Source organism: Nomascus leucogenys, chromosome 4, assembly GCF_006542625.1.
Source record: "Nomascus leucogenys isolate Asia chromosome 4, Asia_NLE_v1, whole genome shotgun sequence".
In the NCBI taxonomy this organism is placed as follows: Eukaryota; Metazoa; Chordata; class Mammalia; order Primates; family Hylobatidae; genus Nomascus; species Nomascus leucogenys.
Window position 1 is genome coordinate 10,213,473 of NC_044384.1, and position 17,002 is coordinate 10,230,474.

The 17,002-nt window shown below is 36.8% G+C and overlaps 1 protein-coding gene across 1 annotated transcript in view; it reads right to left on the reverse strand.

The window, feature by feature from the left end:
* DOK6 (docking protein 6) overlaps window positions 1-17,002 on the reverse strand; it is a 433,588-nt gene that overhangs the window by 133,194 nt on the left and 283,392 nt on the right. The window contains exon 5 of the mRNA XM_003264328.3: window positions 13,275-13,464. Coding sequence (XP_003264376.1) covers window positions 13,275-13,464 — 190 coding nt within the window. The remainder of the gene's footprint in view (window positions 1-13,274; window positions 13,465-17,002) is intronic.

Here is a 17,002-nt window from a genome sequence, read left to right on the forward strand (position 1 = left end):
CAAATAGAAAGTCAGGGGGGACTTTCAACGCCAACAAGACCAATTCAGATCCTGATCTGACTTGTTTCAAATACAATCTCTTTATAGAGTAATGGAGCATGAGTCTGCCACACAGAACTTTAGAGAGAGTCCTTTATTTCAAAGACTGTAAAGTTGGAAGAATTCATTCATCCGCAAAGTCAAATGTCAAAAGTTGTGCTTCCCACTCCTCATCAGGTCTGTGGTTAACAATGCACTCGACTGACAGCTCTGTCATGCAACAGGGTGCGTGAGATCGCGAGAGCTGATGCCTCTACAGTCTGAAAAGTTGCCAGACCATATGCTACTTAGTTTTTAGCCTGTATGCATCCTCCCTGGGACCTGATTTCTACTTTATCTTTAAAAATATAAAACCCTGGTGCCCTTTATGTTCTGTTACTGTCTTAACGTTTTAAGGAAGACATCAGTGGGTCCAATTAATAATAAATGTGGCTTCCATTTACGGTGTGCTTACGTTTTGCCAGGCATGTCATCATTTCTTTATGTGTGCATCATCTCACTTAATTCTAAAAACAACTGCGTGGCCTGGGCAAAATTAATCTCCAGTTTTTAGATTAGGAAACTAATCCCCAAAGAAATGAAGTATCTCTCAGAATCTAGACCGATTTGGCTTGTAGATTTTATACTCTTGTTCAAAGCACTTCCTTACATGGCCTTAATGTGAGACATGTATAAAGTAATAGTGCCACATTTAGTCATATATAAAGGATTTTTCATTCTAGAGCTTTTCCCTAGGTAATGTCTCATATTGTATTTATTACCAAAAAAAACCACATTAAATAAATATACAAAGAAATTTCTATGGTATGATTTGATTTCTGCATATATGTATTGTTCATACCAAATCTTCCTTGATTCATGTATTATTGGAGTAATTCTATGAGTCAATGAAAGCATAATCCAACTTACCTAAATTTATATAAATACACTCATCACATTTTGCACTGCATAGATGAAAAATACTTATATGAAAATATTGCTAAATATTTAATGATCAAGGTGAATTGCCTTGCAAAATTTCCTTCTCAGTTCTTTTTATTCAACTTCTGCGGTATATTGGTATTTAAAAAAATCTCTTTGCAATGTTTATTAGTTTTTTTTCTTCTGAGGCAGATATATTGCTAAAAAATATTTATTTTTATGGCTTATTCATTTATAAAAGAACATTAACAGAGCATAACTTCTGTTCTAAATTTATTTTACTTATTCCATATAAACCATTTTTGAGCATATTGGTGCATGAGCCAATAAAAAGGATGAAATTATCAAGAGAATTTTCTAAATATCAAGTTACCGATATTTAGAAACAATCTAAATATAGAAACACTGACAGAAACAATCAGAAGGCCCAGGACAAAGCAGGAGAGGTCTGGGTTGTCCAGGCAGCTCCCAAGGCCCCGCTTCTGCCTTCGGGTGTGCACTGTCTGGCTCAGATTACACGAGGTCTACACTAGTGCCCCCAGCAAGGAGTGTGTGAGTTAGGAAATCTCTCTATTTTATATCCCAACTGTTTAGTTTGTCATTCTCCAGAAAGCTCTGCCTCCTAAATCCGGAAGCTATAGGTGTGTTTACCATAGGCAATCCTAAACTAGAAGCGTCCTGCTAAGAGCAGTCTGTGTATAGGGAGTCTCTTTTCAGTAAAGATCAGTAGTCTATTTACCAAAAGTTTACTCACCAGCACGTTTACAAGGAGATGAGACTGCATCACCTCCTGTTCCGCTGGAGGTCCCTTTAGTGGTACTCGAGACAGAAATGACCATAGACGAGGTATGTACCTTCCTCCACCATAGTGGGGACACATCCATGATTCTATAATTTATTTTCACCACTTTGCTGGGAGTACTGATGAGGTTAGAGCCAAGACTGGGAGCTTAATCCTATGTGATTCAGCAGCATCACATTTCATGGTGATATACCATAACACCAATGCAGATCTACCATCCTGGGAATTTCACAGGTTCCACTTGAAAAGGAGGAGGTGTAAAAAAGGTATGATAATAGTTATAGAAATCCAGCACCCCTTTGAGTAAGATAATTAAACAGATATAAGAGAAGGTACAGATGCAAGTTTTGTGAGGCTGAAAGCTTATACAATTTTAGAGGCCATTTTACTTTAAAGAACAGAAAAATAATGGTCATGTACAAAATGACAAAAATACATGATCGCATGTGAACAGGGTGCAAGGTCACCTTTAACAGAGGGGTCCTGAAGCCATAGCTCATTCATATCTCAGCAAATTCTGCCTGTGCATAAGTATATTTGTGTTAAGAGAGTTGCACTCAGTTGTTAGGAACCTCTGGAATACACATAAATAAAAGGGATTTGGTATGCAGGAAGCTTATTCCACATTCCATGCTACCTCCCACGGTATTAGTTCTCTAATGCTATTTTGGTATAATGATGACAGAAATAAACATAACTGACTTTTTAGCTACCTGCATACTTCTAAATCTTTTCTTCCCTAATTCAGCAAAAATCTTCATGAATTTCAGATCTCGTTGAATAATTGTCAAAGGTTCTACCTTTCATTTCTTTGTGCTTTTCCCACAGCTTCTACCTTTCATTTCTTTGTGCTTTTCCCACAACTGGATTAATCGTGATTTTAAAACAATAAATAATAGCTTTCTCACTCAACTGGCTAGGGATAGGCTGTGATCTGGGCATCCTGAATATCTCTCAAATAATAGGAACTCAGTGATCATTTGTGAGAGAGTAACTGATACCGTTTAGATAATCTGGCATGCAAAAAATCTCCGAGTTTCTAAATTGTAGCTGTAATTTCAAGGTCAATCTCGTATATCTTGAAAGCAATATTTTCAAGCATCTTTTCCACCTATGTAATCAAATCAGGAAAGATACAATTTTATATTTAGCACTTCATTTATTGGGGATTTTGGAGAAGTGAGCTTCCAATGCACATTTTCTTGTTGTTGAAACAGTCTCACTCTGTCGCCCAGGCTGGAATGCAGTAGTGTGATCTTGGCTCACTGCAACCTCTGCCTCCCGGCTTCAAGAAATTCTCCTGCCTCAGCCTCCTGAGTAGCTGGGACTACAGGTGCACACCCCCACTCCTGGCTAACTTACATATTTTTAGTAGAGATGGGGGGTTTTGCCATGTTGGCCAGGCTGGTCTCAAATTCCTGGCCTCAAGTGATCTGCCTGCCTCAGCCTCCCAAAGTGCTGGGATTACAGGTATGAGCCACCTCGCCAGGCCCCAGTGTGTATTAATAGAAAGATAATTGGCATGCCCAGAGAGTTTGGTGGATTATATACATTTATACACTATCTGTCTAGGTGTTCTTTCATCTGAAAATCAGTATTTTCCTATTTTATTCTGAGTTGTAAATTGCACCCTTCAAAATAAACACAATAATGTCCATTGCCTCTTTCATAAAAGTGTTCCTTCACAGAATTGATTTTCTACATAAATGTGATTCAGAAAAGGTTCTTTTTTTATGCCAGTAGAGAGAATGATCAATAATCAATTGTCTGGTTATTCTGAGTTTTTTAAGGTGACTATAAGGAAAAAGACAAGTACCTAAAACTAACAGAAAACAAATATGGGGCCTGCCACGAATGGTTTCGCCGACAGAATTCACAAAGTATTAAAAGTCAGGAAAGTTTTTTTCTTCTGATACGAAGTGGTATTGTTTATTTTCCTAACTGACTTGACATCAGCCCTACAAAGTAGGGTAAAATTAATTATTTGGCATTTTTCATGTGTTATACAATTAAATAATTGAAACACATCAGGCGATAGATGAGCAAATAAACATGTGATGCCCTGAGGAGTATTTGGACCAACAAATGTCAAAGGAAAACGGAATGTTCAGAATTTCAAGGAGCAAATATATTTTCATATTAAAGAATAGAGTAGCATTATTTTTTCATATATACTAATTGTAATCCAAGTAGAGGCTGATTTTCCAAAGAAATGATGCAGAGATTGTACCAACTAATTGGTTTGTTTTTAATCAACATGAAAAGTAAAATTTAGTAAAAGTTATACAAGTAACATAATTTTTAACAACGGTATGAAAATTGCTGTGGTTTTTAATCACAGGTTCATTAAGGATGATTTTATTTGAATATCTGCTAACTTGTTCGTCATTAAAAGATTCCACTATCATCGGGATTGTATTTCCAAAGGTAATGAATTCCATAGGTGCTAATTGCCTACTAATTTTACTTGTAAATGAAAATATTTATTTGGAAATAGGTCTGAGGGAAAGCATATCGTGGACTCAGGATCTCTCTGCATTTGTTTTCTTTGCTCCTCTAATGATATGAATTGGAGGTGTCTTATAAAGCCCGTGTTCCAGGTGCCATATATGGAAAACAAATTTGAAAGCTTTTTCTCACCTCTATTTGAAGGGTTGATTAACTCTAATATATTTCTCTGGAACTGTAGACCTAGACTGGAGAGTAACAGCAGACAAACCAAAGCTAGAGGGCAGATCTAAGATCAGCAGCAAATGTTGAGCTTTATGCTCCTATAACCTCTAGTGTCTCTGTATCTTCTATTAAGATACAGCCTTGCTTGGGTCAGGTGAAAGTCGAGCTAGTTTTGAATAAACCAAGCTACCTATTTCATCTAAGTCAACTCTTCATGGTAAAATAAGCGGAACAACAAATACCCAGTTTCACTGTAGTTTAATCGGTTTTTGTTCTCATGGCAGAATATCTTATGATGGACTGCATTATCTTTTAAGACAATTATGAATCCATGATCTACTTAGAAATATTAAGGAAAAAAATCTAGTGTCTGGAAGTTCTACACTTAATACTAATTTTGTTCTACATTAGCACTAATTTGGCTTTTTGTAATCTAATATCTCCTTGGGTCAAAAGATAATATGTTTTCCCATCATCTATTAGTAATTGCTGTTGGAACCTCTACCACACAAATTAAGTTCTTTGACCTCCAAACACAAAACCTGAGACCTATTAGCAAAGCTATGTTATCATGAGAAGAACATGTGTTTTTGCAGCACTGTGAGATTTGGACTGGTTTTACTATGTGTGTGCAAATTGATTTTGATTCTTGAGTTGTATTCCCTTCATTTGTGAGATGCATGAGAATACCTATTTTGTAGGACTTTTGTGCTATAATGTAAGTGAGAATTAGAAAAATGTTTGGAATATATTCAGTGTCCAAAAAGTTAGCTTTTTCCCCTTTAAAGTTTTGTTAAATCTCTTCTGATATGCTTCATTTACAGTAATGAAAATTATTAAAAATAGTAAGTTTATATATATATATTTTTTTCTGAGGCAGGGTCTCACTCTGTTGCCCAGGCTAGAGTGTAGAGGCATGAACATGGCTCAGTGCAGTTTCAAACTCCCGGGTCAGGTGATTCTCCCACCTCAGCCTCCTGAGTAGCTGGGACTAAGGGCACACACCACCATGCCCAGCCAATTTTTTTGTATTTTTAGTAGAGATGGAGTCTCACTATGTTGCCAAGTCTGCTCTTGAACTCCGAGAGCTCAAGCGATCTGGCAGCCTTGGCCTCTGAAAGTGCTGGGAATGTAGGCTTGAGCAATGGTGCCTCGCCAGTAAGTTTATAATTGTTTAAAAAATCAAGTGGCCAAGAAGCTATAATAAGGTGGTGAAAAATCTAAGCAAGTAAAGATATTAGAAGGAAATATAAGAACAAAAAATAGTTTTGAAAGAATAGATTTTATCACAATTTGAATTTTATTTATAACAAGAAAAATATCTTTTTTCTTTACTCTTTTGCTAATGCTAAATAACCCAGATAATTTTAAATTCTTTAATTTTAGTAAAACATAAGACATTGTGAGTTAATTACCATGATCAAGTACATATAGTATGATGTGTGTCTATAAAAGATAATAATGAATTTATAATCTTTGTTTAGAATTTATTCAACACCAAGAAAAAAAATCTTGTAAATACAAGAGCAACTATAATTTTGACCCTCCTCCTAGACTTTTGTTGTGAGAGTTTTAACATTTTCCCAACAAAAGTAGATGACTTGAATCCATATGTATCAACTTATTTTTTAAAAAAGTTATTGCAATAAAAATGGGAAAAAATTAACATTTGTGTCAAGGATAAGTTAATCTATTTGACTAAGAATGAAAAATATTTTCATTTATAAGGAATTTTGACAAGACTTTGGCTATTTAATTTAAAAATAATAATTTCAGGACTCCATTCCTTAGCACTCATTAGAATATTTCAAGCCTTACGAGTTGTGAGGCTAATGCACGTGGTTATCACCACCATTAAAATAAGTGAAGCCAGAGTCATATGATGGATGTTCTTAAAGGGCACATGAACTTGCTTTGAAAAGTCCCCTTAAAGAAGATTTCATGAAATGTTCTAAATAAGGACAAAGCAGTGATATTGACATTGCTCTCCCACAAAGAGGGCCCTGCTGGGAGTTTATACTCGGTTCATTGTTTGTAATCACTCTCCTGCAGCTCAAGCTACAAAATCATGCTCTGGTGTTTTAGCGTTTTTCATGAAAGAATGTTGATTTCTTCAAAGGAAAGGCTCCTTTTTGATTCCCTATATTGCCCTGTCCAGTGCTGTGCATGTAAAAATAGGTGTTTGCCGAATTTAATCATCTCTTATACCTGTGTTACAGCTTTCAAAGCCCTTGTTTCAAAGCACTTTTTTTTTTTTTTTTGAGATGGATTTTTGCCCTGTCACCCAGGCTAGAGTGCAATGGCGTGATCTTGGCTCACTGCAACCTCTGCCTCCTGGGTTCAAATGATTCTCCTGCCTCAGCCTCCTGAGTAGCTGGGACACTGGCATCCGCTACCATGCCCAGCTATTTTTTGTATTTTTAGAGACAGGGTTTCACCATGTTGACCAGGCTGGTCTCGAACTCCTGACCTCATGATCCCCCTGCCTCGGCCTCCCAAAGTGCTGGGATTACAGGCGTGAGCCACCGCACCCGGCCTCAAAGCACATTATTTCATTTGATCCTCATATCAGCACTGAAAGTGGACATAGCAGCATATATTTTTATCAGGTTTTCATGGATGAGGAAATCAAGCCTTGGAAAGGTTAATAGAATATAACTGAAGGCACAGGGAAAGTGCTGGCTCATGCAGCAGTGGAGTCTGAGCGGTCTGATTCATTCTCCCATGTCATTTCAAACCACGACTGCTCAGACGATATTGCCCTACGTACATTGCATATTATAAATTATTAACCTAAAGGATTCATTATTAAAATATCCTCCACAGAGTCACCAGATAGACATATCTAAAATTTAAATCTATGTTTACTTGCTACATTAAAAAACAACTCCTTGCTGCCTATAAGATAAAGTCCAATTTATTTTTTGACACGATATAGAAAACACTCCTGGTTTTGAGCTTTATCTGACTTTCTAACAAACTCTCTGTCCACTTTATTCTTACTCTAATCTCCAGCAGCTAAAATCAGCTAAGAAGGAACCATCCATGCTCTGCCCCTGCTGTGCGTCGTGGAGAGTAACCTGACCCCTCTATCCTCACGCCAACCTCACACTTTACCTTGAAGAAATCCAACTCATATTTTATGATTCGCCGTGCAAATCATCTTCAGGAATTCTTTCCTGAGTCCCTACAATTAAATTTGGTGCCTATTTGCCTAGATAGGACTGTTCTACAAATGTCTCATGCTCCCCTTCATTCCCTGCACCCAGTACAGTCTGGAAACCTTATCACTAGTTCCCAAGAAAGGGCTATGAACAGAAGGGACACCTGCTGAAGCCAAAGCATCTATTTTTTGATGTGAGTGTTGTCCTAATTGCCTAGGATAGTTGCCCAGAATCAGAGTGGACTAGCATGAGTGAGAGATCAGTTCCAGTTGCATAAACCACTGAGACTTCGTTCATCACTTAAGGATAAGTGATGATCCTAATACTTGATCCTAATAGTGGTGCAGTGATAAATGAATAAATAGCCCTAAGATACAGGGCACTGCAGTAGTGGCTGGGCCAGGGATAAAGGAAAGTAGTAAGCAAGCTGGGAGAATGATATTTAGCAGTGAGATATTCGGTAAAGCTCTTGCCTCTTAGTAGAACTTGTGATAACTTGGTAGGCTGATTTCATGTTTTAAGAGTTTCTAGATTGTATGGACAAATGTGAAATTTAAAAATAAGAGGCTCTATTCTCCCTGCTGAAAATGGGCAATTATCCTTCCTGTTTCTTAGGGCATTTAACTTTAGAAAACTTTTGGTTGTAGGCACTTTCTCCTCTTTGAAATGCAAATAATTCTTCTGAAAACCAGATAGGTCTTTTGTCAGCTTTAAGACCCTAAAATGCCTTTCTCAAGGACTCATGAACCATGCCTTTGACATGTAAATCTGAAGGGAGATGCACCCCCATTTCCTAGTTTCTGTGACAGAGAGGGTGCCTAACTTCAGGTGCTACTTCTCTCCAACTTGCAAAACTGTCTCTTGTCATAAAGACACAAGAAGTTTGTTTTTCCTCTGCATAAAGCCAATTAGCCAACACAAATGGTTACCCCAGTTTACAAGGATGAGGCATGTGTGACAAACAGTGCTGTCAAGTTCTTTTGCTTGAGACCAGTAATTGTTTATCTTGAGAATCTGCATGTATTGAGTTGTACCTGGTTGGCTATATCAAAGGGTGGGATTCTCCTTCTGTCTGCAGTTTCTTAGCAGAAATAATGGAGTGTTTTTTTTAATCACCTTTATGGAGAAGATTTCTGCATTGGGAGATTTTGTTTTTAATTTTATTCCTTCAACAACATCTAGGGAAAGCGGTTAGATAACAAAATGTTAACAGTGTTTGTTGACTGATAAGGTACTAAAAAGAAAGAGGCTCTTAGAAAGAAATTGAGAATTTTCAAGCAAAAACGAAAGGCATTTGAAAAATTCAAAACCTTGTAAAATTGGAAAAGAGAACTGAGACAGACACTTAATTATTCTTTAAGTGACAAAAACAAGTTAAAGCAGCCTCAAGGAAAAGAGCAGATTAAATGTAATCTCCACACCTATTGCTAAAACCTTTCAATTAAGGTGTGTCAAGGTCAAAAGCACCTCAAGGGTAGGATACCCATTATAATCTGTTAATTAGATAAAAATGACCCAGGGCAAAGAATTGAGTGCTGCTCCTCCAAAAACCTGACAAAGTCAAGGCACTTTTCAAATCAAAAGACAGAGTTTTAGGGGAAGAAATAAACAATCAGAGCAAATCTGAGAAATAGATCTCAAAAAACAGAAAACAAAAACCAAGAAAACACTTGCTTGGTACAAGTGATTGGCACTAAATATGTAAGAAATCTAGTAATATTTTGACAAAGTTTTACAGGGAAAACAGGCCGTAAGTAAAAAATTTTTATAACTTGTTAAGATTCAGTAACCTTCAGATCTCTACTACAACTTCTCAGGGTAGAATGTGGGCTGAGAAATGTGCAACACTTCAAAGAGAACATTTTCCCAATGTCCAGTTCGAATATGGACAAGCAGGATAATGATAAAGGAAAATCCTCCTGGCGGGCCGAGGGCAGAACAAGTGGAATAGAGGATTGGCACGTTCTTCCCAAAGAGCAGAATGAGGGCCCAGCCACATGTCCTTGTTAATTCTGGATAAAGACCCTGAAGATATCTGGCAAGCAGCAATTCAGAATTACCAGGACCAGTGACTGTTGCCTGCTTGCGTCCCAAACTTTCCCTTGAATGGGAGTGTTTGCAGGGGTAGGCATCCCACTTTCTTAAACCACTGTTCCTTGGGCCAGGGTGGGTAGAGGGGGGAAAAAGCATCTTTTTCTGGATCGTTCTTTTGGAACTATAAGAAGTCATATCGACCAAGCACGGTGGCTCACGCCTGTAATCCCAGCACTTTGGGAGGCCGAGGCGGGCAGATCACGAGGTCAGGAGATGGAGACCATCTTGGCTAACACGGTGAAACCCGTCTCTACTAAAAATACAAAAAAATTAGCCGGGTGTGGTGGTGGGCGCCTGTAGTCCCAGCTACTCAAGAGGCTGAGGCAGGAGAATGGCATGAACCCAGGAGGCGGAGCTTGCAGTGAGCCTAGATTGAGCCACTGCACTCCAGCCTGGGTGACAGTGCAAGACTCCGTCTCCAAAAAAAAAAAAAGTCATATCTGGACCTGATGTACACACTGCTACAAATCGCCTGCAGACTCTGGACTTTGAGCTATGATCAGTGGCTTGCTGGATTGCTTTTTGGGTTGTTTCCCTTAAGGAGCAATTGAATGTGTAGGAAGAAGAGGGAAAAGGGATCTTCACTCATCAGAAGATATGACTGGCAGAGACAATATGCTTACCAAATATTCCACACACTCCCCACTTGTCCCCTCACAGATGTGGGGTAGGGGGACTGTGGGAGGCCACCTTCTGGATGGTGGGCTATTAATAGAAATAACATGCATTGCCACTGTACTAAAGTATTTAAATGTTTTGTATTAGCCCAGGCTGCCATAAGAAAAACATGACACAGAGTGGGTGACTTGAACAACGGAAATTAATTTTCTCACTCTGGAGGCTGGAGTCTGAGATCAGGGTGCCAGCATGGTTGGGTTCTGGTGAGGGCTTTCTTCCTGGTTTGGAAATAGTCACCTTCTTGATGTGTGCCCACATGGTCTTTCCTCCGCATGGCAGAGAAGAGGGGCTGAGAGGTTTCTTTCTCCTTCTTATAAAGCCACCGATCCTATCAGATTAGGACCCCACCCTTATTACTTCATTTAACTTTAATTCCATGTATAAAGGACCTATCATCTCTGGCTCTTGTTATAAAGATACAAGAAGTTTGGGGGTTAGGGCTTCAACATATGAATTTCGGGGAGAAACAATTGAGTCCATAGTATGCTTGTTGGAGAATGTTCCCACCTTCTTCCCCTGCTATGCACGGCAATGAGGTGGGTTAGCGTGAAGATGTCTGATTCACAAGATTGCAGCATCCTAGGTTTCTGAATCCAGGTGCCCTGATGATCTGTCCAAGCCTGCATCAGGCATAGCTTGAGTGAGAAATAAATCTTTGTTGTATTGAGCTATTGAGATTTGGGGTTGACATCATATTCCTAATACATAACCCTCCTGGGATGTATTTTATTACAATTCCTATGTTATATTGAAATCATTAGTTGATCTATCTTACCAAGTACACTACGTGCTCATTAAGGGAAGGGACTATGTGTTACCTATCTATTTCTCTAATTCTTACCATAGTGTTCAATAAATGAAATAAAGTAGCCCAGAGAATAAATGAGGTTTCTGGTGCCACAAAAAGATTTAAATCATAATATCTAATTGAGTTTTAATTATGAAGTATAGAGTAGCAAAGGCCTCCATGAAAAAAATTTGCATCAGGGATGTATTCAATGTTTTAAAATCATAGGTCTATATAAACCCTTGCTTTAATTCCAAAGAAGTAATGCTAAGACAAAGTGGGAACCTAGTGCCTTTTTCTTTCCGTGTGTCTAATTTGGTAAATCTCTTGCTATGATAATACCAGGTCTGATTATTTTTTCCCCTCAGAGAGAGCATTAATTAAATGACTTAAGAAGCTGTTTTTATCGAGAAATGGAAACTCTGATGTTAGTTATTGCTCAATTAACTTTAAAGTTCAATACATTTTTATTGAACCCACACATACTTTAACATGAATTGCTTTTTACTAATTGATCTGTAGGAATCACAATGACAGCTTTGGTCGCCTTTTAGGCTTCTTTTATTCTCATTTGGAAAGTTCCTAAACTTCATTCATAGTCATTAAATTAAGAATGATTTCTGGAATCAAGAAGATAAAGTCAAGAGAGTTGTAAAGTTCTGGTTTGATCTTCTGTTTTGATAAGGGGAAAACCCTTTCACTTGGCTTCATTCTCTTCTCTTGTCTGCTGCCATGTGAGATGTGCCTTTCTCCTTCTGCCATGACTGTGAGGCCTCCTTAGCCACGTGGGACTGTGAGTTCATTAAACCTCTTTCTTTGGTGAATTGCCCAGTCTTGGGTATGTCTTTATCAGCAGTGTGAAAATGGACTCATACACTACCTTTTTAAAGCCAGTAAAAAAAAAAAATAAGGGGCATCATAGATTTTAGGTCAGTGAATCTCTAAAACATGTCAACTCATTTTCTTAGTCATAATTTTTAAAATAGTAAGCATATCTTAAAAATATTCATTTTCTTATTAGAATTTGTATTTCCCAATGGCTATCAGAATGTGATTACACTATTACACTCTCAATATCTAGGTAGACAGAAATAGTTGAACAAGCTCATAACTACTAAGTAAACACAGGATCTAACGCTTTTCAGAGAAATCAGTGCGGTAGAGACTTTAATATTACCGTAGTGCAGAAGGGCCCCAGACTGGTAAAATTACTCCAGCTCAGGTTTGTTTTTTTTTCTCTCCTTAAAATTTTAAGAGACATGGGACCTACCCTAGCTGGCTAGATAGATATTATTAGAATGTGACATTGAGTAAATATTCAGCAGTTTTATAAGAAGAAAGTTATAAACTTAAAAATATTACATCAAACGCAATAAAACCTCACACGCAATAAAACCTCACTATAATTGCCTTATAAGACCATGAATTCATTTTAAGAATGTGATAAATCATGTCCCCTGGGTGAAGACGGAAGCATTAAACATCTCCTTCTCATATAGAATCCCCAAACCTAAGTCATATCTTGGATGTGTGACAATATCACAACGGGGTCATAGCATAAAGACAATGATTTGGTTGGTTGTACTTTATGTCTAAATCTGTGTTTATTAATAATGATTGTGAAGCAAGGATTCATTTCAGACACTTATGGATTCCAACCATATGCTGTGATCAAGAAAGCATATTTGCCTAAAAGCAACATTTAAATTTATTTAAAACTTTAAAAAGTATTGTTTGCTTATTAAAAAACACTCACAAAAACAAGGCAAGCAAGGACATGCTGCCTTTAATTTTATGGAGATCCTTTTGCATACAAGCACACCAAAAATATAGTATTGTAATAATCTTGCAAAAGATATTACATTATTAAAATAATTACAAAACCAGCTCGAGTTTGATGGTAGTGTAAGAGACTGAAATTATTTTGAATGGGGTAATTAGCCTGCCAAAAAATTAACAGAATTGTATTCATGTTATTAAGAATCTGAAGAAATTATGTATTTGGTAACTTTTACCCTGAATGAAAACAGTGCCCACCGGGGGCAATGATGGACAGAACTTTCTTTCAGGAATCTGTTATACAACTCTCGCACTTGGCTACTGCATTAGATCTTACCTTCCTGACTCAAACGTGAACCACGTTGAGTCCCGACCATATCTCCTCAGTGAGCTGAGAGGCCACATCACCAGTTTGACCTTGGCATTGTGGATATCCCAGAGATAGATATTTTCATGAGTGATCTGCATTGTGCATTCACCATAAATATCCAGATTTGGCGTAGGCATAAGATACACGTTGAATCGCTCTGTGAAGAAACGAAGAATGGAGAAGATTAAGTGAAAAGCGGTGTGACTGTCTGTGGCCATATGATATTAATTTGTTTATCTACAGACTGCACAAAACATTACCACGTCCCTTGGTGATATGGATAAACATTGTAGAACATTACGTATTTCCAAATTTGTATGAGAAAAAGGAGTTCATTAAAGTGTTCTGAATCATTAATTCACTCACTCACTCACTTCACAACTTTTCATTGCATGTATTGTCTATGGTGAGGATTAAGTAGTTAAATTGTACAATGGAAAAATAAGGGCAAAAGTGAAGGGAGTCTGCCCAAATTGTGCTTATGGTCTGCTCCTTCACACAATCTAAGTGGATATCACAGATACAATTCCAGCGAGGGATGTCTTATTTGCTCTCCTTAGGCAAGATCTTATTTGATTTTCACCTTTGTTGATGTGAAGTATTTAATACACACTCAGACTGACTCTCTAACTACTTAAGCACTGCAAAAATAATTTAGTTTGTATCTCAAAACAAATTGTAGTCATGGTCAAATTTAGCATATGATAATTGCAGATATTCATTACAGCCTTCCGCAGAACTTAAGACATTGCTTTGGTAAGCAAAATAAAAATACTTAACTTTTTTCATTCTTGGATATCCTATGGTTGAAAATATGATTATTAGGCAATCATTGCAAACTATACTTTGTAACTGTCTGTGTTTCTTAAAGGCTATTGCAAAGTTTTGCTGCCTTTGATTCTCATTTAGATGGATTAAATAGTTTTTTTTTTTTTGAAAAATAAGATTAGCTTGTAAGTTCTAGGAAGTAAAAAACTTGGTATGCCTTACAACATACTCTATAAAGTATCCCTAGTTCCTAGCACCATATCCTTGGTTTACATTAAGTGTCCAATAAATATTTGATAACTGTATGAATAAAATACATCTATGCCATGATGAATTACGAGATGCAAGAATTGAAGAATTACAAAAAAAGTCACGATAACAAAAAGTTTAAGAATTACCGGCAGATATACCTCTGTGGGTTAGGATTTAACTGTGAATAGTGCTTTAAAGTCAGTGCTGTTGAATTAATTATTTTGAGAGATGAAATAGTGCAGCTGCAGATGAAAAATGATTGATATGTTTAGGAATGTACTATTATACATCATAACAACATAATTTTAAATGCTACATGTTTGCTGGTACTGAGTGGAAATTGTATAATAGAAAGATTCTTTTCTCTGGCAGATATTTTACTTAGTAAGGATTCTCTGATGCCAAAAAAGACAATATTTGAATTCCAAATTAACATAACCATGATAGCTTAACATTTACTAGCCATAAAGACAATATTTATACTCATGTGTCTTGATATTTTGGACAATAGCTCATCTAATAATTCAGTCTTTTAGGTTATTGACCCATGAAACTAATATGTATATGGATTTCACATTCATTTCCTAAGAAATGACAAATTGCAATCAATTCTATGGCTGAAAGCTGAAGACAGAACATTGCCTCATTATCTGCAATGAAAAGCCCAAATATATACATATTCCCAATAGCTTAAAATTCTTATGTGCAACCAACTGAAGTATTAACATTTAGCATTAAACACATCACTCACATTCCCATCATAATTCCCACCCCAATGGGATTAGTAGTAAATCAAAAGGGCATGATCTCATATAAAACTATAAATGAAACTTGGACCCAAAGGGTTTACACAGGAATATAGACAATGCCTGAACATCAATCTTCTTTTCTTTGGCCAAGAAGCTTTGGATAAAGTTCAGCTCCTACATTTGGAATTAATCATATGTCAGTGGCACCTGTTGTGCATAGAGAAAATATTGTTATAGAAATGGAAAGTAAAACATTTCTTTACATTCTTTCCTTTCCATCAATTCCAGAGTCTGAATTAGCAACCAAAAAAATAATTGTCAAAATGCCACTAAATAACATTTCTTCCAAAATATTGAAGTAAACATCATTAACCAGTATTATTGTTGCTTATGGCTGTATTGACGCTTGATATTCATGCCCATAGTTTGATAGTTAAAAACATAGAATGTTTAAAAAAAAAAAGGATCTTGACATTGAGTGTCCTTCCAATGGATGGTACATGAAACATGACCTCTAACAGTGGACCCAGAAGGACCATTACATTTTCGCTGAAATGTTCGTGTGCTCAAATGTTAGCAGACAGAGCTTAGGAAAAATAAGCAAGGAGAGAGTACAAGCATCACACTGGACACTGGAGAAAGCCGAAAAAAAGTAAATTTAATAAGATTCACATGATATAGGGCTCTACGTATCTCTCTCTCTGTCACTGTCTCTGTCTCTATGTATATCATCAAGGCCCATTTAAAAAAACGTAATTGGACAACTTCCCCTAAGGGAGTTTTTCCAGGGCCATCTCTAGTCAATACAAGCAGGTGAAATTTACCCGTGGTGCCCCTACCCTCTTGCCTGCCTTCTGCTTTCCCTGTCCTCACATACTTTTTAACCCAGCAACTCAAGTCGACCCTTCTTGTTGTGGTTTAGAACCCTCCAGTCTTCCTTTGGATGCTATTTCTTGCAACTTTAGAAAGAAATTATACTAAGATTATATTTATATTTTCAATTTTCAAATATTCAAAATCTATTCTCTCCTAATGGCTAATTTCTAAGAATTTCGATTCAATTAAAAAGTGAACAAATTTAATCCAGCAGAAAACTAGGCACAAAAAGATGAAGGCAGCACATTATGTTACCTAACTATACTTAACCGAATTCCATTATAATGAGGAAGGAAGCTTTCTGCCTTTTCAATGAATATATCAGTGTATTCTCTTAGTAGCATAATATACTTCGTTTTACTGAAAAACTTGTTAAGGCTTTGCTAGAAAGACCATTTCAAAATGGAGTGGTTAAAATTGGCTCCATTAAAATGATTTTTAAAAAATGTTTTATCTTGGTGAAACAATTCTATCAAGCAGGCATTTAAAATCACTCTCTAATTATGCTGCTTTTTAAATTTAAGAACCCATGTTTGGTTTTTATTTCCTATACCATTGGTTTTTCAGACTTCAGTGTGCTAAAATTACCTGGAGGCTTTGTTGAAACACAGAATGCTGGGCCCCCTCCAATCTTATCATTTCTGATACAATAGGGCTGGGTTGGAGCCAGATAATTTACATTTTCTGTTTATTCCTAAGAGATGTTGACACTGCTGCTCTGCAGACCACACTTTGAGAACTGTTGATTTGTGAAACTCACTTTAAAATATTGCCAGGGAAGTAGCAATATTAGAGAAATCATGAGGAATGACTTTGGAAAATGATGCCATGTACCAGCAGAACAAAAGAGCACTTGTTTTTTTCAAAAGTGTTATCTAATATCTGCCCAAATAAATTAATCCCATCTCAACTGATTCATGTCTGATTTTGTAAGAAAGAGTTCTTATGCTAATTGGAACAAAAGAAGAGACAGGAGCATAGAAAGAAAGATATATGGAAGATGGTTTATATTTTTCAAGATATGTGTATTCCAACTATTTATCAGATGAT